The following is a 23,204-nucleotide window of genomic DNA, read 5'->3' as shown; positions in this document are numbered from 1 at the left end:
TGTCCCATCGTGACCCTTACCCTCTCATGGAACTTTGCATCCCCACATACCACGACCACCGGCTCCTCCCCAGCACTACACATAAGTCTGTCTAGATGCCTCGAGAGATCCGCAACCTTCGCACCAGGCAGGCAAGTCACCATACGGTTCTTCCGGTCATCACAAACCCAGCTATCTACGTTTCTAATGATCGAATCTCCCAATACTAATATTGGACTGCTTTGTTTTCTTGATACACTTTAATGTTTTGCATATTGGAAGTTTTTGCCTGGTGCTGAGATACCTGGTGATATTTAAAAGTGTCAGATGTCCTAGTGAGGGAAGGCCATATATTTCAGTTCTGTGAAGTGTCACTATTGGTAACTCTTTTCCCCCCCAATTGAAGTGCTTGATATTTTGACTGCCGAAGCAAAAAAAAACCTCCGGGAGCGCAACTGCCGAAGCAAAAAAAAAAAAAGGTGGCCAGAATCCCGCCCCTGCAATTGTGCCACCCCAAGCACATGCTTGGTTTGCTGGTGCCTCGAGCCGGTCCTGTACAGCATTCCACTAGGCGGTGGTTTGGTTAAGTTGGTCCTATTTTCATTTTGTACGAATGTTGGAAGTGATGATTTCCAATAGAATCAATTTATAAATCTTATATTGTGTTCTCTATAGTGTACCCTTTAAGGTTTTTAAAGCATTTATTGATATTGAAAACAGTTCATAATTGTCCATGTATAATAACTGGTTTGCGTTATCTCTATAGGAATTGTCAAGCAGAAATTCCAACAGCAGAGCTCCCAAGTGACTGGCATTCAGCAGGTAAGACCAGTGTTTTGAACGCTAAAAAAACTCTGCCTTATCTCTTTGTATTTAAAATAAGATAAGCAGAGGTTTCACCACTTCAGAAACTAAGTAAAAGGAGCATGTGCAGAATTCTTCTGCTTAGCATTTAAAAAATGAATTGTACTATAGACTCTATGTGGGTGTATAGACCAAATAACTAAAAGAAAAATCAACAGGCATTGTAATAAGATCAAATAAATAAAACATGAAGAGCAAATAAAACCTATGCCTTTATAATAGCAAAGAATTCACCATTTGGATTCCTTGTAAAATTGATCTGGAGCATTCTCTGCAAGATAGCTTCTTATATCTGCCTTTTCTATATTCAACATTTTAGATGCCATAGATTAGGACTTTTGCTTCAGAACTTGTACAAATCTTTGTCAGGCAAATTTGTAGTTAATAAATTAAAGATACAACCATGTTTCATTGACAAAATAATTTAAAAAGGTTACTGTAAGTGCTCTTCAGAGTAAGCTTAGGTTTGAGGAGGGGGGTTTAAAACTAGTAGGATGAACATAAATGTTTTGATACATTTGGTCTGGGCAAGCAGTTGGCTCTAAGTGCTATTAAACTAGTAGAAATACAGGTGTAAACCAAATCTGTATTTTCCTGCCAGGTGGACAAACAGAACTATATGTTATGTACTTATACTGAAGACTGTCTTGCAGAAAGAATGAAAAGACCACGGTGTCTTAGAGCTTGTCTATATGGGAAAGGGTTTTTTTCAGTATAACTTTAGCGTTTTTTGGTATAAACTGCTTTGTGTCCATGCAAGTTTTGTTTTGTTTCCAATTTATCTGGCATCTAATCTGGTGAAATAACTCTATTATACAATGAGTTATACTGCTAAAAGGTTCATGTGGATGTATCCCTATTTTTAATTAACCATACTGTTTCAGGTATTCCTCCCACTCTTCTAGCGATATCTGCTTGGCATCACAGAAGTAATGCCAACTCCTCCAACTCATCCAAAGCCGCCTGCCTGCATGATTGCCAGTACATCTGGTACACCTTATTCATATTAATGACAGTAAGGATCATGGTGCTTAGCCGTGCTTCTTCCATGCTGCCTGATGTGTTTGGGCAGTTGGAAAATGGTCCTGGCCCACTAAAACCAGATGAGTTTATGGATACCAGGAGAGGAATCATGGGAGTTTTCCTATTTTGTATTTCTGTTGACCCCAAGTCCTGGCATTCCAGTAGGTTTTGGTAGGTATCCCACAGTGCTCTGTGAGGAAAAATCCCTGAACGCATTGAGCCTGGCAGCAGAACATGAGGTATCTGCCCAAAATGCAGACCAATTTAAAAAAAAAAAAAAAGTTCAGAGCCATGTGGACACAGTGACTCACAGAGGAAGTACATTAAGTCGGCATCAACAAAGGAGTGTGGATGTACTTTCACTGTAGTTACGACAGTATAACTATAGTAGAAAAACCTACACTGGGAAAAAATTTCCTTTGTAGACAGGTCCTAAGTTTCATTGCCTGACCTGTTGGGCTAATATTCAAAGTGTAGCACCTCACCATATGAACTGGACAAAAGTTTTCTGTGTGCCTTATGTTTCAGGTCTCAGTAGTAAACTAGCAATGGTCCACATGACTCAGCTTACACAGAACTTGCAAGAAGGTAATAAAGATATGGCCAAAAATATCTGCTTATGGTGAGATGGTATGATCCACACTGCCAGACACCCAGCATAAAGCACATGTTGCCTAATGAGGACTTGAAGAGAAAAGCACAAGTTAAACTCTCCACTCTAAAATAGTGAAATTGAAGAAAATCTAGCAGGGGAAGGTGATATCTTCACTGTGTAGGTTTGAAGTCTGGAGAGGGTTTAGCTACTGAGATAATTATGCTCTCCAGCAAGATTTCTCAGGGGTATTAGTTACTTGCCCTTATTACTTAAGGATTTCAAGAGGTTAGAATAATTTGTTCTAATAATTGGGCTGGTATCTATTTACAGTTATTTCACAGATTAAAACATAGAAACCTGTCTCTAGAGCGCTTTCGCAAACAATAGGGTGAACCCTTATGACTGGATATAAAATCTTCCAAACAGAGATAAGAAAAGGACAGGGAGCCACAAAGCTGTGTTTAAATGTAGTAATCCAGCTGTAATTATTTGGTACGTTTTAGAACAGACTTTTATTCTACTGCTGCATACTGAGATGTTGGGCACTTCCACCACACTGATTGCATTGCTCAGTTTCATTCATGGAACAATCAGTTGCAGGGTTAATTTGATAAACCTTATTGCCATCAGCAGTCAGTCTTGTGTGAAATTAACAAATACATAAATAAGCAGAATTTTCCACACATAGGCAGAGAAAAACACTGAGGGCAGATGAAAGAAAGCAAGTAAAGTGAAAGAAAGAAATGAAGAGTGTGATGAAGCTAATTTATTTAAAGAATAAAGGGGCAGATGATATCACCAATGACGAAGGGCGTGATCCAATGCCCACTGAAGCCAATGAAGGAACACCTACTTATGGGCATGAAATTAACCTCTAGCTGCCATTTATTTTGCAGATTGTTCTCCTGGCAAGGCCTCTTGTCCCTCCCTTAGCTGATGATTGTCTTGGGCTTTCTGTATATGGGAAAGTTGCACTAGTTGAACTTAAATATTTTAAAACTGATTTAGTTAAACTGGTGGAAACTTCTGTATAGACTTGCTTATTTTGATTTTAACTGGACCTGATTCCCAGTCAGTTCAAGCTAAACTGCAAAAAGCCACAGTTAAACCAGTTTCTGCATAGACACACTTATTTTGGTTTAAATTCACATTTCCTGAAATGTTAGCAACTTTCTCAGCCCTCAGTGATTGGGATTGTCAACAGTTCATACTCTTGAGTTGAAACTAGTGACACCCAGTTGGGCTGGCTGCAGGAGTGAATTGACAGAGTAGTTCCACACCAACACAGCATCCTAGAACTTGACACTGCATCACGTGGCTTTTGAATACTGAGAAATTACATAAAGAATCTCTGACGTTTTCACGTGTGGATCATAAACAGGATCTGTTAGAAAAATGATCTTGTCACAGCTTACAGTAAGATAGTTTTCTTTTGTGATTTGCACTACTTCTGAAGTTTGTTCAGAGCTTTGTGAAAATTACAGCTCAAATAGGTTTTCCCTCCCACCCACCGCTGAAGATTAAAGGCCAACGTGACCGATGATGTAATCAGGCAAAAATCTCCATTGACGTAAATTCATGACAGTTCGGCCCAATGTTTTGTAATCTATTCCATCTCTTCTACAGTCTTGATGTTTTGGTACAGTTGATCTTATTAGTGGTTGCTTACTTGACCAACGATAAACTGAATCCTTTGTAGTCAAACACAGACTGTTCTTAACTGAGCGTGGGAGAATATTCTGTAGCTTGACGCATTGCTGAGATTTAGTCACTGTCATATGTGATCAGTTGACTTTTGGTCAAACAAGGAGTACAGCCTCTTCTTTTAGAACGTTTCAGCAGCACATCAATAGGTGGGGAAATACATTGAAATAAACCTAATCTAGCTCAGTTCAAATTTTAAAGTGAAAAGCAGTTGATTGGAAGGTACAAGTAGATGATTTTGTTCCAGTCTGCTTAGGATGTTGTGTGTATTCTCTTGCATAATATTTTGTAAGGAAAATCAAGCAGTACAGTGCTAAGGTTGTCACTGTGACTCCCCACTTGGGTCTGATTTTAAGACCTCATCCATATATTAATAGACAGACCCGTCATCTTAGAACTAAAAATGCTCAAGCCTATGGATTGTATCAGTGTTTGAAACCATTTTCCAACGATGTTGCGAACTAATGCCAGTTTTATCCAGCGCTAACAGTGCTGGAAAATTGTCAAGCACAGTTACAGCAACAGTATGTGTTTAAGAATATGCATGCTGTAGTTTCAATAAGGGATTTACTCTCATAGGTTATGGAAACACTAGTATTAGTTAAGAATTTTCTGCAAGGCAATTGTGATTCTGGTCTCAAAGACCTTCTGCAGAGATTTATCAATGTTGCAGAATTTGGGAAACATTTTTATTGGTTGCATTGAATACAAAAGGATAAATGCTCATATATGTTCTATTTCTCACTTACAGCATCCTCCTGAAAGAGCTAGGAAAGGGTTTGTCTTAATTTTGTTGTCTGAGTCCTGATTGTGCTTGGTGCTGTACAGACACAGAGAAACACAATATCTACCCTAAAGAACCTACAATCTAAATTGCATGAAAACAAAGAAGGAATAGTTCAGACAAATATGATGCAACATTGAAAGGCCAAACTTCAAATCATGTAGAATTTTTATAAATATACTGGTGGGTGTAATGCTGAAAGAATTAAGGAGCCAGTTGTGCAATTGAATCTGCCTGGATTATGCAGCAGTCTGTTGACTTTGGTGGAGCCTGACACACAGTCAGAGATCTTCCCATGGAGTTCTGATTGCAGTGCCAGGTCCTTTGTTTTTAAAGACTGGATTTGGCGGTGGAGTGCATGGTTGTAATGAGAAGGATGAAACAGAGACTGCATGAAAGGTGACATGAAGATGAGTGAAAAGAATAAAAACAGGGTTTTTGTGATTTGTTTACTTGTGGATTCACACATTTTCCCTTAGTATGGGAATACTGTTAGTGTCTAATATAGTTCCTATCACTCAGATTTCTAAAAATTATCCCTTATGTAACTTTAAGTTTAAATTTAGCTTCTCGCTTGAAGTCTTTGTTTGCTTTTGAACATTGCTTTTCCTCCAAAGCTTCTGCAATTAGTGTTGGAGTTCAGGAACTACAGCTTGCCTAATCAGTGACCTGGCAGGAATAGTATTGGATACATTTTAAGTAAAAATTGTTGGTGTCTCTTATCAGGGCCAGAAAGTACATCCTGTCTCACTGGAATAACAGAAGGGGGCCTTCTGAAAGACACTGGTTGAAAAGACTTGATGCGTGTGCTCTTCTGGAAAAGAGAACCTACAGAATTAGAGGGTCAACTAAAATGCTTGACAAGGTGTGGACTACATAAATTTGTTTTCTTTGGTTAATGAATGTAATTGTACTTTGAGCCAAATAATACGTAACAGGGCTCATTAAAGACTGCTAGTTATGAATTGTCAACAAAAAGCAATATCTCTTTAAAACTAGAACTGCAACTCCTGTTCAGTGAATCTTCCTCTCACACACCCACACCTTTTCCTCCCAGTTCAGCATTCTTGGGGAGAGGAGAAAAATGCAGCTTCTGGAGCTTATATATACTGTGGCATAAATTATGCAACTTTGACAAGTGATAGCAAAATCTAGAGACCACAAGACAAAGTAGTATAACAAAACTTTTTAGATTTGTAATATTGTGTAGGGCAGGGGTTCTCAAACTGGGGGGTTGCGAGCTGCCACCCTCCACCCCAAACCCTGCTTTGCCTCCAGCATTTATAATGGTGCTAAATATATAAAAAAGTGTTCTTAATTTATAAGGGGGGTCGCACTCGGAGGCTTGCTATGTGAAAAGGGTCACCAGTAAAAAAAAGTTTGAGAGCCACTGGTATAGGGACCACATGCTTTATAAATTGTAACTAATTACTAGTGTTTTGTTTGTTTCCATTGACCACCCTTGTAAGACTTTCAGACCTGAAGTAATTATTTACCTGGAAACTGATTAGTGCTTTGCTGTCAGGGTGACAGGCCAATTTAGTCTGTGATGTAATTCCAGTGAAATCGGCAGAATTACTGTAAGGATGAATTTTTCACATCTTTTAGGAAAGATTTCCAGTTAAAGCACTTTGGAAAGCTTTTATGGCTTTGAAATGGGTTAAAAGCTGCTGAGATGGAATTAGAACTGTCAAACCCACTACACTTAAACATTATTTCATTTGATGAGTCACTCAGACGTATTCAAACTACAGATCCAATCTGGAATACGGATCCTGTATTTTAATAAAATTGGTTTAAGCAAAATTATCATTAAATATAGTACAAAATGGTGGGATATTACATTTAATTGCTTAAATATTACAGAATTAAACACTGAAGTTATAAATAGGATTAATGCCTATAAGTTAATTTTAATGCACAAGCATAGTTTGCCAGAGGTTTCAGAATTTAGTCATTAACGAGTCCAGATGGTGTATAAACACTAAAAAACTTAGTAGCATGACACTTGAATTTTTCTAATAGAAAAATGTACTTGTGCTCAGAGACTAGAGAAAACACGTGATCTGTCTGGGATATACAGTAAAACGTAGCAACCTTCTGGATATGTGTGTTACAGGGAACTACAAACTGACAAAGGGAACTTGTGTGTGTGTATGAAAACTTCCATCAGTGTATAAACAAAAACTCATTGTAGTCTTTGCTTCATAGGACTGTTCTAAGAAACTGTCACTAGGTCATACTTTCTTGATATTTAGTTTATTAAAAATATCTTGGGACATATTTCATCAGTCTTTGCTTTGAATTGATTTGAGTTTGCTATTTTCTGTCTTGACTACCGTCATTTTTTAAAGGACATGCAAACTCTTTATCAAACATTATGAAGGATAATCACTGTATTGCTTTATTTTACGTTGAGTTCTATGGGCTGCTGTATTCAGTGGAGGCCTTGCTTACACTATGAAATAGAACTGTTGCTAGCATTTGAAAAAGGGCTAGATGAAGTTTCCCTGCATTTGCAGTTCAACCAGGCACATCATCAGTTCAGTTCAGCTGCAATTATAGCTAATTACTTGTCAGTAATAGTTCAAGTTCATAATGTAGACGAGGCCTGAGAATGAGAGCCCTGTAAAATACATAGCCATACCTGTAGTATTTCACTGGTGACTGAAGCAGGTCTATATAGCTACAAGAAGAAATCTTTCTGAGAGATTAAATACCATACTGATGCTGCTGTAATGTAGACTTGCTTGTATTTTCTGTCTCAGTTTCCGAACTGGTTTTTCTCTCTCTCTCTCTGTCTAAGAAAGATTGGGAGAGTAAACAGGAAGTGGCGCACATTTGTGCAGGATGCGACAGCAACTTTACGCTTCTTGCTGTTTCTTAAATCTTTATAGCACAGTTCCCTGTAGGCAGTGCTTAATTTGTGCCTCTAGGCTTGGCAGTTCATAGCCCTGGCACTTCTGGGCTTGCCACATCTGTTATGAAAGTAAAAAAAACTTGCTTGACCCCGGCACCTCTTTCATAACAAATTAAGCACTGCCCGTAGGCATCCTGTAGGTATATTCATGTAACACTGAAATATTGTAGGCTGTGTGTTTTGACAGTGTTAAATTAGGAATTTTTTTCTGGGCGATGCTACAACCTTTTAAAATGCATGAGTTAAAAAGCTGAATGATGAACAATCTGGAAGTGTGACTCATTACACAAGAAGAATAAGCTTGAGCAACAATGCACAAGGGTTAGGAGTATATATTCTGCCAGGATAGACACACTTTAAATGTAAAGGATAAGGTCTAACATGGTACTTATGACCCACTCATAGTAGCAGATTGACTGATTGGAAACACCTCTTAGAGTATGGTATGGATTTTTTTAGGAATATTTTGTAAATATAATGAGAGACTTTTAGCTGATTTGTTAGCCAGGAATCTGTCATAATTTGGTGTAACAACTACAGTATATCATGTGTTCCTTGCAATTATTCTGTATGCCCAAGTTATATTCTACATTTTAGTGTCCAGTTCATTTTTTGTTTTACCTCCACAGTAGATCTGGATTGTTCTTAGCCTGTAATAAATGATAAAAAGCAGTCCATTTCTGAACCAAAGGAGGAAATGGAATAAGTGAATTCAGACACAATTACAGTTGCTAAACACCATTTGTATCTAATTTATTGGTTTATTTACTTGGCAAAACCCTTTGTCTTGTACAAGCAGTCTCTCTCTTCTATTTGAACTGAGAGTCCAGTGAGGCAGAGGTAAATAAACATCTTTTTAATGTGCAGTCTGTTCAAAGGCAACTTTTTCTGTTTTGTTTTAAAACTGTCTTAATTTTACTCAGAGCTTTCTGTTGGTGATCCTCATCAGTTTCAAAGGGTTATTAATGTGTGGCAGGCAGTAGTAACATATGGACTATTTTAGGCCAGGGACTGTGGGTACCCAGGATAGCTGTGAATTAGGCTTTAGCAACTGCAAGCAAGCAGTAAACGAGCTGCATATAAACTGAATAAAACACAGAGAACTGTGTCTATATTATAATTCTAGCAAGTCCTCTCATAGGCCCTAGTTCAGGAAAACACATACACAGCCTTCCTGAATAGGGATGCTTTATGGAATCAAAGCCATAGGGACCTATTGGCAAGAGCTGGATATTCTTAAATGGGTTGTAAATAAGGGATTGGAAGCGGCCAACACAAGCAGGTACTTTATTTAAAACTACCTTAATTTAAAATCCATATGAAAGCAGCCCCTCCATTTAAAATACTTGCAAGTAATCTACTAGACAGTGAGACTTCTCTGTCTAGAAGGAGGAAAAGCTCTCCAACTCCAAATAGGACATAGAAAGTGAATTGCAGTTTTACTTCACCGTTAAATAAAAAACAAACTTTGTTCAGATAAACTACAGCAGTGTAGGACGCAGAATGTCTAACTGACAAGAGCCTTTCAGCCTAACTGCCAGAGATGCAGAGTCCATATTTTCAATCTCCCCACCTCTCCTGAAGCTGGAGAGATGGGGTGCTCAGCCTCCCCAGTTCCAAAGCTAGCAGGAAGTGGAGAGGCTTCTCCAGCCTCAGAGTTGGGAGGAGACATAAGGGGCAGAGCTGTCTGGCCCTCGAGCTTGGAGTGGGGGTGGGAGGGAGGCAGCAGAGAGTCAGAAGGCTCAGAAGCCCTCCTGGAAGGCTTCTGTCAATTTCACTTTTTACCTACAGGCAGAAAGTAGAATTGACAACGCCTTCCCCTGGGGCAGCTGGGAAGTTGGAAAATTGAGATTTTCCTACTAAAAACTTTGACTTAAAAAAAAAAAAAAAAAAAATCAGAAAATCATTCCAACAGAAACTTCCAACCAGCCCTCTGAGTTTCTTATGTTGTCTCCATTACTGTGCATTGCACTCCTAAGTATGTGATTAAACACTGCTAATTGGGATCTACGCCTTTGTATTACTTAAACTTACAGGAAAGATACAATTGCCTTTTTATTCTAGGTTGGAATTGAATGCAGCAGTTCGACAGCCCTCTTTCTGCAGCAGACTTGGTGCAGGTAGACCCCTGCACAGAGGCTCACTGGCTTCAGTGGGGCTAGGTGCACGTGAAGTCATCTGCAGGATCAAGGCCTTAATTTGGATATTTACAGTACCATTTTTCATGGTCTTGAACTTAAGTGTTTTGTTTTAAGAAGCAAGAGAGGGGGCTATACCAACAGAAAACTTGTTTGTAGAAAGTATCAGGATTCATTTTGAAATGGACCTTTGAAGTTAGCAATCCCTGATTCTTTAATCTTGTTTAAGAATGGATCTCTGCAAGCATATACCAAGGAAGGGCAAAGAGGTTGTTTGTCTAGATGTTCAAATCTGGTGGAGTTCTAGTGTTAGAGGGCTTTCCCTTCACCCTCTCCCCTGGTTCTTGTCACATAGACAGAAAGCAGAAGACCAGAAGTCCGAAGCGCAGACAATGCAATGTTTATTGGGGTTAGTTTCCAAGCAAGCATATTCCGAAGCCCTTCACGCCAGTCGAGCTTATTTCTATATGCGGATAGTCTGTTCCCCAGTGTTCTGTTCCCAGCTCTGATGCCGCATAGCATTTACCCCGTTTCCCCCTTACCAGCTCTGACCCTGCAGAGTGTTTACCCCGTGTCCCCCTTCCCAGCTCTGACACTGCAGAGCCTTGCCTGTGTCCCTGTTCCCATTCCCCCCTTCCCCCCCACTTCCTGTTTGACCCCAGTTTATATAGTAATATTCTCAGCTATACCTTAACCAATTTTTACTGAAATTTAACCAATCCTCACATATTGTAACATAATTCTCTAACCAATTATATCCCACTACCCTCATCAACTTACACCTAGCAAAATTAATTATACAGCAGACAGAAACAATTGGAGAACCAGACAGATTAACAATAGAAAAGTGGGGGCCATAAAGATAAAACAATACAGAAATGAGGTTTCACAACCACAGTCATTGATAGGTGATTTCTTGCCAGTCAGGATGCTATCAAACTAAGTTTTCTTTAACCCTCTTAAGAGCTGTTTATTTATCTGGTGGTGATGAGCACTATCAGGACAGGATTGTCTTCCTAACAGCCCAATACCACCTTATTTCAATGTGGTTTGGAATGTGAGGATGCGACCGTTCGCTTCCCAGCTTATGGCTGCCCCTGCTGCTTAGCCAAAGGCCTTAGCCTAAGAACAAGGCCTCAGACTATCCTAGTGAGAGAAGGCCCTTACACAGGCATACTGTGATTTTGATTCTTTTATTTTATACACCTGTAACTAGCTAAGTGATAAAAATACACCTAAATTCTTAAAGTATAGTCCTTTACAGGCAGGACAGAATATCTATAGTCTAACATCTAGCATTTTGATTCGCTGATATTTTATCTGCCTTTAGGGATGGACAATAGCTATCTGAGCCCTCCTTCAATTGCTTTTCATTAAGAGGTTCCTAGAAACTTAGCCCTCTGTCTCCCCATTTTAAACTCTTTGGAGTTGAGGCACCCCAGAGATTACCAGACAAAGATATACTTTCTAATCCGTTTGCCCAGCTCTAGCATCTTGTAACTTTGGATTAGTAGCATCCAGAGTATGGGTATTACTGGTATTTGGCAATATTTTACTAGCTTGTCCCATATAGTAGAATTTGTACTCTTGTAATGGAAACTATTACCTCTTTGTATGTCAATGCTGAAAAAATATTGAAATGGACTAAATTATACCTTGCGTTTTTTGAAATCATGCAGGTTCCTCCCACATATTCATTTAGCAAGAAACTATAGAATTGCCACCCAGTATTAGTTAGGGATAAGTTCTTTTATGTGGTTTCCTTTTTGTTTGTTTTTCGTATGGGTTTGGCACGGTGCAGAAAACTTGACCTTCAGATTGTTTCTGGGTATATTGTTGTTGTGGCTGCAAAATGGAGAACATGCTGAATTAGAGAAAATGCTTGTAAAGCATACCCTTTAAACAGGTCACATCAGCAATGAGGTAAGAATTCTGATTAAGGCTGACCTACTTGCTCTCTATTCAAAATAGTCTCAGATACTTCAACTGTACTCCCAATGTTTTCCCATGCAGAATGAAGATAAATGCAAAGATGGCATGTCCAAGGAATTTTAAAAGGTGTAGACCTCCTGATTGAAGATTGTTGTGTATCTTATTCTGTTTAACTAGTAAAGTAAGTATGAACATTTTATGTATGATATATAAATAAATATTGATTTGCACTTGCTGAATTAAAATAAACTCAACTATTTACTATCATTAACACGTAAAATACAATAGAGCCTTGCTAATACATACTAATTGGGCCACTTACCCTGACTATTGAATTTTGTGAATTAGGAATAAGCAAAAAATGCAAACACAATGTGTCACGATCCATATTTCTGTTCACTTAGCTGTGCTTAATTATAATATCATACCATGCTAGTTTTCTATTCTGTAGCATATCTTATAAAACCAAGTGTACGTAAGCATACATTTGTCTGTAGAACTCTGCTCCTAAATTTTTGCTGGGGAAAGACAGAAGGGTTGGGGGGGGGGGGCCTATGTGAATTATAGGGTATCAGCCATCAAAGTTGTATTGCATTTCTAGTCCATTTGGGGCGTTCTGTTTTCCTCAGTTGAACAGAATTCCATCTAATATCAGCAAGTCTATGTCAGGCAGTACTGCTGATATCTCATCAAGATTGAAATGTTCTCCTTACTCTGTACTAATTGACCATAGTAATCTGGCTAGGGTAATTACTCCTGGGGGAATTCTACACCCAAAAATTTAAAAGTTCTGTACACAATGTTTTAAAATTTTGCAAAATTCTGCATAAATTTGTCAAAATAACACAATTTAATCATACCAGTTTCAATTATTTTGGTAATTTATTTCAAAATGCCTGTCAGCAAATTTGTAACAATACAGACAAAAAAATTTAGGAAGTGTTATTTTGACAAATAGATTCCTTACTAGACATATTAATACAAACTTTGAGTAATAATAATTCATTTAAACTACAATACAGAAACATATTTCCTGCACCCCTCGGAAACAGTGCAAAGACTTGGCAGAGTCAGGGCAGGGGTAATGGAGGAACTGAGGGAGAGGGAAGTAATTGCTGGGAAGAAGCCTAGGAGTGAACCTGGAGGGTTGTTGGGTATGGGTGGGAGAAATATGAAACAGGGACTTTTTTGCAGGGAGTTGGAGGGGGAGGAGAGGGAGGATTATTGGGGTGCCTCCCCCATGCAGACCCTGGCAGACTCCTAGCCTCTCCCATTCAGTCAGGCACATCTGCCCCCCCTCCCATTCAGCCTCTGGTTCAATGCCATCACCCACTAGCTCCTGAGCCCATGCCCCAGTCTGTCCACCCCACTATCACTGCTGAGCCCCAGTCTGTGACCCCACCCCCAGCAGTCCCATGTGCCCTGCTCTATCTGTCTGTGCCTCCTCACCTGGCTCCGAAGACTGGCTGTTCTCTCTTCTGGCACGAAAGCAGCCCCTGGAGGGTGAAAGGTATAACTGCAGCGCCTCTCCAGCAGAATCTATATTCTGCGGAGAAAAAAAATCTGCGGGGGAGGACATGAATTCTGCATGTGCGCTGTGATAGGGAATTCCCCGAGGAGTAAGTAATGGCCAAGAGTAGTCTTAACTCTTTATGCTGTGATTCAAATGCCTTTCCCAAAAGGAGCAATATAATGTTTACTACTGTATAACTTTAAATGCTAAACATAAGTGAACTGCTATTTGTGTTTTCAGTAAGAATTTCCCTAGCTAAGTTCCACATTTTTGTAGCTGTTCCTGTGTCAGAGCAGTAGAAAATGGAATGACCAAAGGGTCTGTCTCATCTCTAATGCATATAATGCTGTTTGAACTCTTCTTGTTTAAATGTTCATATTGTAAGACATGTTTACTTTATCTGAAATGGACCAAAACTTGGTCTCTTCAATGAGTTCATCTCTTGAGGTCGGATTGTCAGCATTGAAGCCTTTCCTAATCATTTACTTAGTATTTATAGAATGTTACATATATTACTCTAAATACTTCCAATACCTTTTTGAGCCACATAGGTTTTAGCCCCATTTCACAGATGGAAAAACTGTGACACTGAGATCACAAGACCATGACTGAACAAAGCACTTAATCAATGCTTAACTTTGAATTCAGTGGGACTACTCTTGTTTTTGGTCTCACTGGTAAAGTTCTATTGGCGGAATCAATGGAACTACTCAGAACATGCCTAATTTAGGTAGTTTTCCCATTGATTTTGGGGGTTAAATCAGGCCCTAAATGACTTCTGCCAATTCATTATTCAATTTTATGCAAGTACTAGGATTACAATTTGGGAATTGCTGGGCCATAGTCCAAAGCTCAGTCCACTAGATCAGTGTTGTTATGCTTGTTTATAAAGGAGTAAACTGCCTAATAATCAGGACTTAAAATAATTGTATTGCATAGTTCGATTATATTAAGTAAATAGATTTGAGCACTTGTTCTAAGGATCTTTCTCTTTCTCTTCTCTAGTTGCTGCTGTCCTACAGGTGAAAGTCATGATTACGCTAACTGAACTCAGATATTTAGCAGACGCTCAGTCATCCTACCACATATTAAAACCATGGTGGGATGTCTTCTGGTATTACCTCACCATGATTATGCTGCTGGTTGCTGTACTAGCCGGGGCTCTCCAGCTCACTCAAACTAGAGTGTTGTGTTGTCTTCCTTGTAAGCTAGAATTTGACAGTCGTTGTGCAGTGCCTTGGGATTTGGTTAAAACCAACCTTAACGTGTCCTCTAGCTCTGCCACACAAATAATTCTCCCTTCGAGAATCCAGAATGATCTTCATCGGCAGCAATATTCCTACATTGACGCAGTGTGTTATGAGAGACAGCTTCATTGGTTTGCCAAATTTTTCCCATACCTAGTGCTTCTGCATACTTTCATTTTTGCAGCTTGCAGTAACTTTTGGCTCTACTATCCTAGCACAAGTTCAAGGCTTGAGCACTTTGTAGCCATTCTTCACAAGTGTTTTGATTCTCCATGGACAACACGAGCCCTCTCAGAAACAGTTGCTGAGCAGTCTGTGAAGAGTCTGCCACTATCCAAATCCAAAATATTGCTTTCATCACCTGGGAGTCAAACGGATACAGAGGCAAACAGGCAGTCTCTGCCATACACACAGCCTGGTTTAGAAACAACTGGAAGAGAGAATTCTTCGAGTGTTCTAGACAAAAAAGAAGGGGAACAAGCTAAAGCTATATTTGAAAAAGTGAAAAGATTCAGAGTACATGTTGAAGAGAAGGATGTCATATATAGAGTGTACATGAAACAGATTATAATCAAAGTAATTGTATTTATAATAATAATGATTTATGTCTCCTATTATTTAACTTTTATTACACTTGAAATTGATTGTGTAATTGATGTTCAAGCCTTTACAGGTTACAAAAGGTACCAATGTGTTTATACCCTCGCAGAAATTTTTAAAATATTAGCTTCATTTTATGTTGTTTTAGTGACCTTCTATGGCCTGACCTGCACGTACAGTTTGTGGTGGATGTTGAGAAGTTCACTTAAGCAATATTCTTTTGAAAAGTTAAGAGAGAAAAGCAATTACAGTGATATCCCTGATGTAAAGAATGACTTCGCATTTATTCTTCACTTGGCAGATCAGTATGATCCACTTTATTCACAACGATTCTCAATATTTCTGTCTGATTTGAGTGAAAACAGACTGAAACAGATAAATCTTAACAATAAATGGTCAGTGGAAAAACTGAAAAATAAACTAATAAGAAATTCCCAGGACAAGATCGAACTTCAGCTTTTCATGCTAAATGGTCTTCCAGACAGTGTCTTTGAACTGACTGAAATAGAAGTTCTAAGCTTGGAACTCATTCCTGAAGCCAAGCTTCCGTCAATAGTGACTCAGCTAGTCAATCTCAAAGAAATTAATATTTATCATTCATCATTAACTGTGGATTACCCAGCACTAAACTTTCTAGAAGAAAATCTGAAAACATTGCGTCTAAAATCCAGTGAAATCGGAAGGATTCCACTTTGGGTCTTTCATCTAAAAAATCTCAAGGAATTGTGTTTAACAGGATGTTTTTTGCTAGATTACCACAACTCTATATACAATGAAGGTTTTCAGGATCTAAAGAATCTGAGAACAATTTACTTAAAGAACAGCCTTTCCCGTATACCTCAGGTGGTTACAGACCTATTGCCTTCACTGCAAAACTTATCTATCAATAATGAGGGAAATAAACTGGTCGTACTAAACAACTTGAAAAAATTGGTAAACCTGAGAACCTTGGAGTTGATCTCCTGTGATTTAGAGCGCATTCCACATTCTATTTTCACCCTAAACAATTTGCATGAAATAGATTTAAAAGAGAATAATCTCAGAACAGTGGAAGAAATAATGAGCTTTCAACATCTCAAGAACCTATCTTGCTTAAAATTGTGGCACAACACCATTTCATATGTCCCTGCGCAGATCGGTGCATTATCAAACCTGGAACAACTGTACTTAAATTACAATAACATTAAAAATGTTCCACTGCAGCTATTTCTTTGTAAAAAGCTACACTATTTGGATCTTAGCTATAACAAGCTAACGTCTATTCCGGAAGAAATCAGTTATTTGACAAATCTGCAGTACTTCGCTCTGACAAAAAACCATGTAAGTAGAACTCTTAAATTACTTTAAGCATTAGAAATTCTGATTTTTGTCTACCCTGTTTCTTCTTGAAGACTCTATGGCCTGCTAGAGCTCACCAGCTTTATGGCACTGTAAACAACAGGGACGTGAAACCCAGTTAACTGAGAGGGGAAGTGATTTTTTTTTTTGCTTTTTTAAAACTGGTCAAAGCAGGGTCTAAATGATCAGGTAGTTGACACAGATGTTCTGTGTAAATTGGCCTAATCTGTAATGACTGTTCAGTTGGGTTCAGCAGGTGCAAAAGGAATGTCATTTATTAAGCATAATTCTTAAGAAGGAGCATAAGTAGGAAAAACAATCTGATCATACTAGCAATTTGATTTTTAGATTTCCTTGATGTTCTGTGAAGAATTAAACTTTTCTCACCTAGCCACATTCATAACCAGAGATACACAGCACTGTTTTCATGCAAATATTGAAAGTAGACTTTTTCCTGACTGTATCCCTTTTATAGCATACAAAATTGTCATTTCCTTACGCTGTATCTATCTTTTTTAATTTAAAAACATTTTGAGGGTAACAAATGCATTGGGTAATGAAAAATATGCAGTTTTTGTATAGGTTAACAAGCTTTAATTAGCATGTCCTCCTTCCTCTTTGTAGATTGAGATACTGCCAGATGGATTATTTCAGTGCAAAAAGCTGCAATGTTTACTTCTGGGACATAACAGCCTGACGAGTTTGTCTCCTCGTGTTGGCCAACTGTTGAACCTTGTTCAGCTAGAGCTGATTGGGAACTACCTTGAATCGCTTCCTGCTGAACTAGAAGAATGTCAGTCTCTGAAACGGAGTTGTCTAATTGTAGAAGAAAGGTTGTTAAAAACGCTTCCACCTTGTGTGAGAGAGAGCTTGCAGACTTGCTTGGATAAATGTTAAATGAGATGAGACTCTGTACATCAACAAATCCTTTAGGCCTTTGACTTACTATCTGTGTAAAGATCGGTGTAAGTGGAAAGAAGGAAAGAGAGGTAACAAATGGTTTACAATTCAGGTCTAAATCTACCCGTATTGCCCTGAGTCTTGTTTATAAGAAAAGGAAAAAATTGCATTTGTCTTAAAACAAGCAAACAAAAGTGTAGACTTAGCAGACAGACATACATTTGTGAATAACCTGATATGTAAGTGATTGGGTTCTACTGGCTGATGTGCTTTCAGTAATAAATGTTTACGGTCACGAGTGTTGGGATGGAAGAGTTGGTTGCTTGGCTGTAGAGTATCTCATTTTTTCATGGAAAATTTTATTTCTTCTGAAAACAATAATTTTAAATGGCTTAATCGTATGTTGTATTGGGAGCAAGGATTACCTAGGTTTGTTTTTTCAGACATATACTCACTGCTGACTTGGAGTAGCATGTGTTAAGTTAGGACTATCCTATTTAAAATAACATAATTAACTGGTTCATCATGCGTTTTGAAAATCATTTTACAATGTAATTTTACAGTTTTAATGTTTTTTTTTCATGTGACAAAAGTGTTGAACGTTAAACTTGTAACTTTGGAAGATGCCACTTGACTCTTTTTATTAAAACAGTTGGACAAGTATTCTACACACCCTTCTACAACCCGCTTCAATATTTTATGTCTTTAAAGTAGCAAAAATTGAGCTAATTAACTATCTTGTTTGCCTAGTAGGTGGGATTCAAATATAGCTTATTTAGTTTTAAAAATCAATCCGAAGAACCCTAAGTATTCAAGTAGCTACTGTTCATGTAACAAAGATACTTGCTTTGTTCACATGTACTTAACTGAGACAACATAAATTGATAATTCCATAATATCTACCTTCATTGATCATAATGGCAAATGGAACACAGTGCAACCATGAATTGTTTGGTAAGTTGTGGGGATCCCAGCTGTAAGTGATGTATACTCCCACTTGCCACTTAACCTTCCAATTGTTGACTCCCTCAATGTTCCCTCCCCCTCGCCCCCATTGTGGTGTTAATGTACTGGTGAAAAATTTTCATCAAAGATTAATGGATGGAGAGGGAAAGATACAACTTAAAAAAAGAAGAAGGAGGAGGAAATAAGCCCATGCAGTTCAGAAGTGCTTGTAAAAACACCATAAGCTTTCTCTTTTCTGCTAAATGGTATGTGTCTACAAGGTGTGAGCTGAAGGGAAGCTCTTATTACCCTTTCCTTTATTTAATATACTCCAAACTGGAAGGAAATAAAGTGGTTGCAGATTTTATATATTCTTTTCCTGTACACTTTGTTTCATTATTTACTTCTAAGTCTGCTCTTCTGGAATTTATCATCTCAGCTAAGAATTTTGGATTTTGCCTGTTATGGTATGTATATACACACACACAACCTGCTAGCATGCATTCAGGGAACATTTTTCTAATGTGTTAAAATTCAAATGTAAAGTGCAGGCTAATGTATGTTTAACCAGATACAACTACATCTGACAAAAACACTAAAAACATTGACTTCTTAAGATTCTTGATGTTGAATAATTGTAATCCCTGGTTTGTCATTAAATCACTAGAGGATGAGTTAATATATCTAGTTTATTTTTGGTCACTCTTTGCTCTCATTCACAATGGCATTGTCTTGGAGTTAAGGTTTACCTTTTAATTTTTTTAAAAAATCATATACTTAGATTCTGATCCCCTACATATAAATAGGAGATGGTCTTTAGCTATCCAACAGGTTAATATTTATTCATCCTGCAAATTGCATTCCAAAGACCTTTCTAAATAAAACATTCTTCTCAGGGAATCAAACATATGGAACTTCATGAATTTTTCCATAGCTTTTCAGTCTTTTGTTTTTAGTAGGTGCTGTATTGAATGAAAAAATTTGCATCAACTGAACAATCACATCTAAATGTTAAGCAATATTTCTGGAATAGTATCTTTTTGTAACTTCCTTTTCAAGTTTTAGTCCAAGATATAATTTTTATGTCTCATGATAGGTCCAAGGGTACTTGCATATTCACAAACAGAGCTAGTCTTAGAATATAACTACGTTAGAGCGGAACAACTTGTGCCACTATCAATAGAGTTGAGTTAATAATTACAGTATAAATGACATGTCAGGACAATTTTAAAATCACTTTGTGCTGGAATTTGATGCACAAAATTTTGGCCTACAAAGTACTTTAAAAATAATTATTATTACAAAAGTGGATTTTGTTTTTGGTAAAAGTTCTTTTAGTCTTAAGCTTTATTTCATTCCTTTGTTGAAAAGCAGTATTGATATTTAAAAGAGCATAAGGTTAAACAGATGTCTGGTGCAAACAGTTATTTAGAACAAAATTTTTACAGCTTTTTAGTTGTGTAAACCCTTTTTCATGATTAGCACACTGACACAGCTTAACTATGGCTTTGATCTACTTAGTATGCATTTATTTCATCCAGAGTTTGTCCTTCAGAAGTGAACTAGACTAATAGGAAAATAATATAGAGACTGATCCTGCATTCTTAAAATGTGCATAACTCCAAAAGAAGCTGGGGAAACTGTCTAAGAACCATGGGATTAGACCCATAAACATTAATGTTTCATGGGTGGAGTCTGTTTTTTAAAAGAAAAACAAAAACTTACAGCTGTACTGGATGAGTATCTAACATTTTGTTATTTTTTTCACTTTTAAAAAAGAGAAATGAACTCAAAGCCTACATCTTAAAGTAATATAATATGAATGTTATGTTACACCCTGACAAAAGCCAGGAAGTTTAAAGGCTGGCATCTCTGGCCTTAACTCATGCCACAGTGTGCCTTTTTTGTTTTCCTTTCTGTACCCGGACACTCCCTTCCCTAACATTTAAGAATTGAGGATGGAGGCAACTGTAACTGAATTTCATGATGTCTATTTCAATCATTTAAACATCAGCTTAACATTAAACATTTGTTCAGAATGAAGAGATCATCAGGGAATCAGGATATTAATCCAATTTCATAACTACCATACAACAAGCTGTGGTGACATCTGCCGTATTTGTATAAATCAGTCCCGTTCAGCAAAAAAAGGCTTCTCAATTTGTTTCAATACTATTGTGGTGTTGTCTGTGTATTTTGTATTAATTATGACCTCATATATTTTGGACATTTTTGGCTGAAAAACTATTAAATTTTTTGCATAACAATTCTATGCACTTTATTGCCTTACCTACATACATGTCAGCAGCATTTCTCCCCGTCTTTGACACATGAAATTTAGCCATTAGAACTTTGCTCTCTTCTGTTAAGAGAAATCAGTTATTTTAATTATTTATAGTCCCTCTGCGTTTGGATCAGAAAACACACCAAAGAAACCCTGCTCCTTGAACTTCCTCAGCTGCCTTTAATTTGAATTTAAGATGCAGTATAAACAAGTTCTGAACACTTTTTGGTAATGCAGTGCAGCATTACACAGTGGAACCTGGCAGACACTGAGCAAAGATCACTTCGGACTGGCTCTCTGCTGTTTTGAGTCTCCTGTGTTGAGCAGATAAACTTCAGTGCATTTAAACCGCTGCTTAATGATGGCCTATAGGGGGTTCTCTGAGGAAGCGTTGTTCCAGGTCAGCCATAAAAATGTTGGCATATTGTGGGGCCATGCGGGTGCCCATGGTGGTGCCACTGGTCTGGAGGTATATATTGTCACCAAATTTGAAATAATTGTGCATGAGGAGCTCAGCAACAAAGTCACAGAGCTCAGCAACAAGTTGTGCTGTGTCATGATCAGGGATACTGTTCCTGACAGCTTGTATTCCATCTGTGTGTGGGATGTTTGTGTAGAGAGCCTCCACATCCATGGTGGCTAGGATGGTGTTTTCTGGAAGATCACCAATGCATTGTAGTTTTCTCAAGAAATCAGTGGTGTCACGGAGATAGCTGGAGGAAAACACTTCAACCTTGCTGGCCACACAATAGCAGATGTAAAGGTAGCCATCTTACAGCAAAAAAACTTCAGGACCACACTTCAAAGAGAAACTGCTGAGCTTTAGTTCATTTGCAAATTTGACACCATCAGATCAGGATTAAAAAAAGACTGTGAATAGCTAGCCAACCACAAAAGCAGTTTCTCCTCCCTTGGTGTTCACACCTCAACTGCTAGAAGAGGGCCTCACCCTCCCTGATTGAACTAACCTCATTATCTCCAGACTGATTCTTGCCTGCATATTTATACCTCCCTCTGGAAATTTCCATTATATGTGTCATGCATCTAAGTGGGTATTCATCCCCAAAAGCTTATGCTCCAATACATCTGTTAGTCTTTAAGGTGCCACAGGACTCTTTGTTACTTATGACATTAACAGACCTACAAGTCTAGACAGTATTTGGTCCTGCCATGCGGGCAGGGGACTGGACTCGATGACCTGTCGAGGTCCCTTCCAGTCCTAGAATCTATAAGTATCACTTTTCACAGCGGACTTAGCTCTGGCAATCCTGGGGACAAATTAAGCCCTGGATGAGGGGGTTGGGGGAGGCAGTGGGGGCTGGAGTCTGAAGCCCCTGGCTGGGGGACAGAGCCCGAAGTCACACGGCAAGAGCCTGGGGCCCCCTGCTGCACAGTCGGAAGCCTGAAGCCTGTGGCCAGAGCTTGTTACCTTATATGGAGATATACCTATCTCATAGAGCTGGAAGGGACCCCCGAAAGGTTATCAAGTCCAGCCCCCTGCCTTCACTAGCAGGACCAAGTACTGATTTTGCCCCAGATCCCTAAGTGGTCCCCTCAAGGATTGAATTTACAACCCTGGGTTTAGTAGGCCAATGCTCAAACCACTGAGCTATCCCTCCCCCCTAGTGCTGAAGCCCAAATCCTGAACCCTGTGATGGTGGGGAGCTCACCAGCTGCCTGCTCCTCAGCATTGTGCCCCAGGTGTCTCCAGAGGGAGGCACGGCCCAATCTCTACTAGCGGCCCCAGCAACCAACACCAAGGTCGTGAATCCAAGAGCACCAGGGAGGGGCCCTGTTCCCCTCCCCTGATAATCACAACCCAGGAGGCTGTGGCTGTAAGAAAAGCCCCGGTGGCTATGTGCAGCAATGGTGGCCACACTTGAGAAACACTGGTATATATTGCTCATAGGGTGACCATATGTCCCATTTTTAATGGGACAGTCCTGGTTTTTGGGACTTTTTCTTATATAGGTGCCTATTACCCCCCACCCCCTGTTCCGTTTTTTCACAGTTGCTATCTGGTAACCTTAATTGCTCATGTTACAAATTGTGTGGTAATCTTTATTAATGGGTTGCTAAGATAAAATGCTCACCCTATTGTGTGTTTTAGTTAGTGGGACTTAGCTTCAGCAGGATGCAAGCAAAGTTCCAGTTTATAGGGCTGGAGCTAAACTGAGCATGTATTGGCAGGTAATGATTTTGATTTTGAAATATTCCTTTTGCAAAGAAATTGTGAAGGCAATAGCTGTGGCAATGTCAGGAGCTTCAGCAGAAGTGTACTGTCTAGGCAGTTCTCATACAGTGTGCAGTAAAGGAAACACTTGTCGGTGATGGAAGCTACTTAGCTTTGATCCTCTTCATAGTCACGGTCTTGCTACAGAAAGGCCACATCCCCTAACCTTTCCAGCTTCACTTCTAGGAGCTTCTGATTTTATATA

The 23,204-nt window shown here is 38.7% G+C and overlaps 1 protein-coding gene across 1 annotated transcript; it reads left to right on the top strand.

The window, feature by feature from the left end:
- Positions 1-723: 723 nt before the first annotated feature.
- LOC112109885 (volume-regulated anion channel subunit LRRC8B) lies at positions 724-18,214 on the top strand. Its single transcript, XM_024204608.2, has 5 exons — positions 724-801; positions 5,676-5,814; positions 12,021-12,120; positions 14,458-16,619; positions 17,262-18,214. Exons 4-5 carry the CDS (start codon positions 14,484-14,486, stop codon positions 17,532-17,534), a joined length of 2,409 nt encoding a protein of 802 aa, XP_024060376.2. The 5' UTR covers positions 724-801; positions 5,676-5,814; positions 12,021-12,120; positions 14,458-14,483; the 3' UTR covers positions 17,535-18,214.
- Positions 18,215-23,204: the final 4,990 nt, after the last annotated feature.

This window comes from Terrapene carolina, unplaced genomic scaffold (genome assembly GCF_002925995.2).
Source record: "Terrapene carolina triunguis isolate 2854851 unplaced genomic scaffold, T_m_triunguis-2.0 Scaffold211, whole genome shotgun sequence".
NCBI lineage: Eukaryota > Metazoa > Chordata > Testudines > Emydidae > Terrapene > Terrapene triunguis.
The sequence above is the reverse complement of the archived record's forward strand: the minus strand, read 5'-3'. Positions and strand labels throughout refer to the sequence as shown.

Excerpts from the sequence above, each read along its gene's own strand:
- LOC112109885 (XM_024204608.2), top strand. The coding sequence starts at position 14,484 with ATGATTACGCTAACTGAACTCAGATATTTAGCAGACGCTCAGTCATCC. Across the intron at positions 16,620-17,261 it reads TCGCTCTGACAAAAAACCAT|ATTGAGATACTGCCAGATGG; the intron begins GTAAGTAGAACT and ends TCCTCTTTGTAG.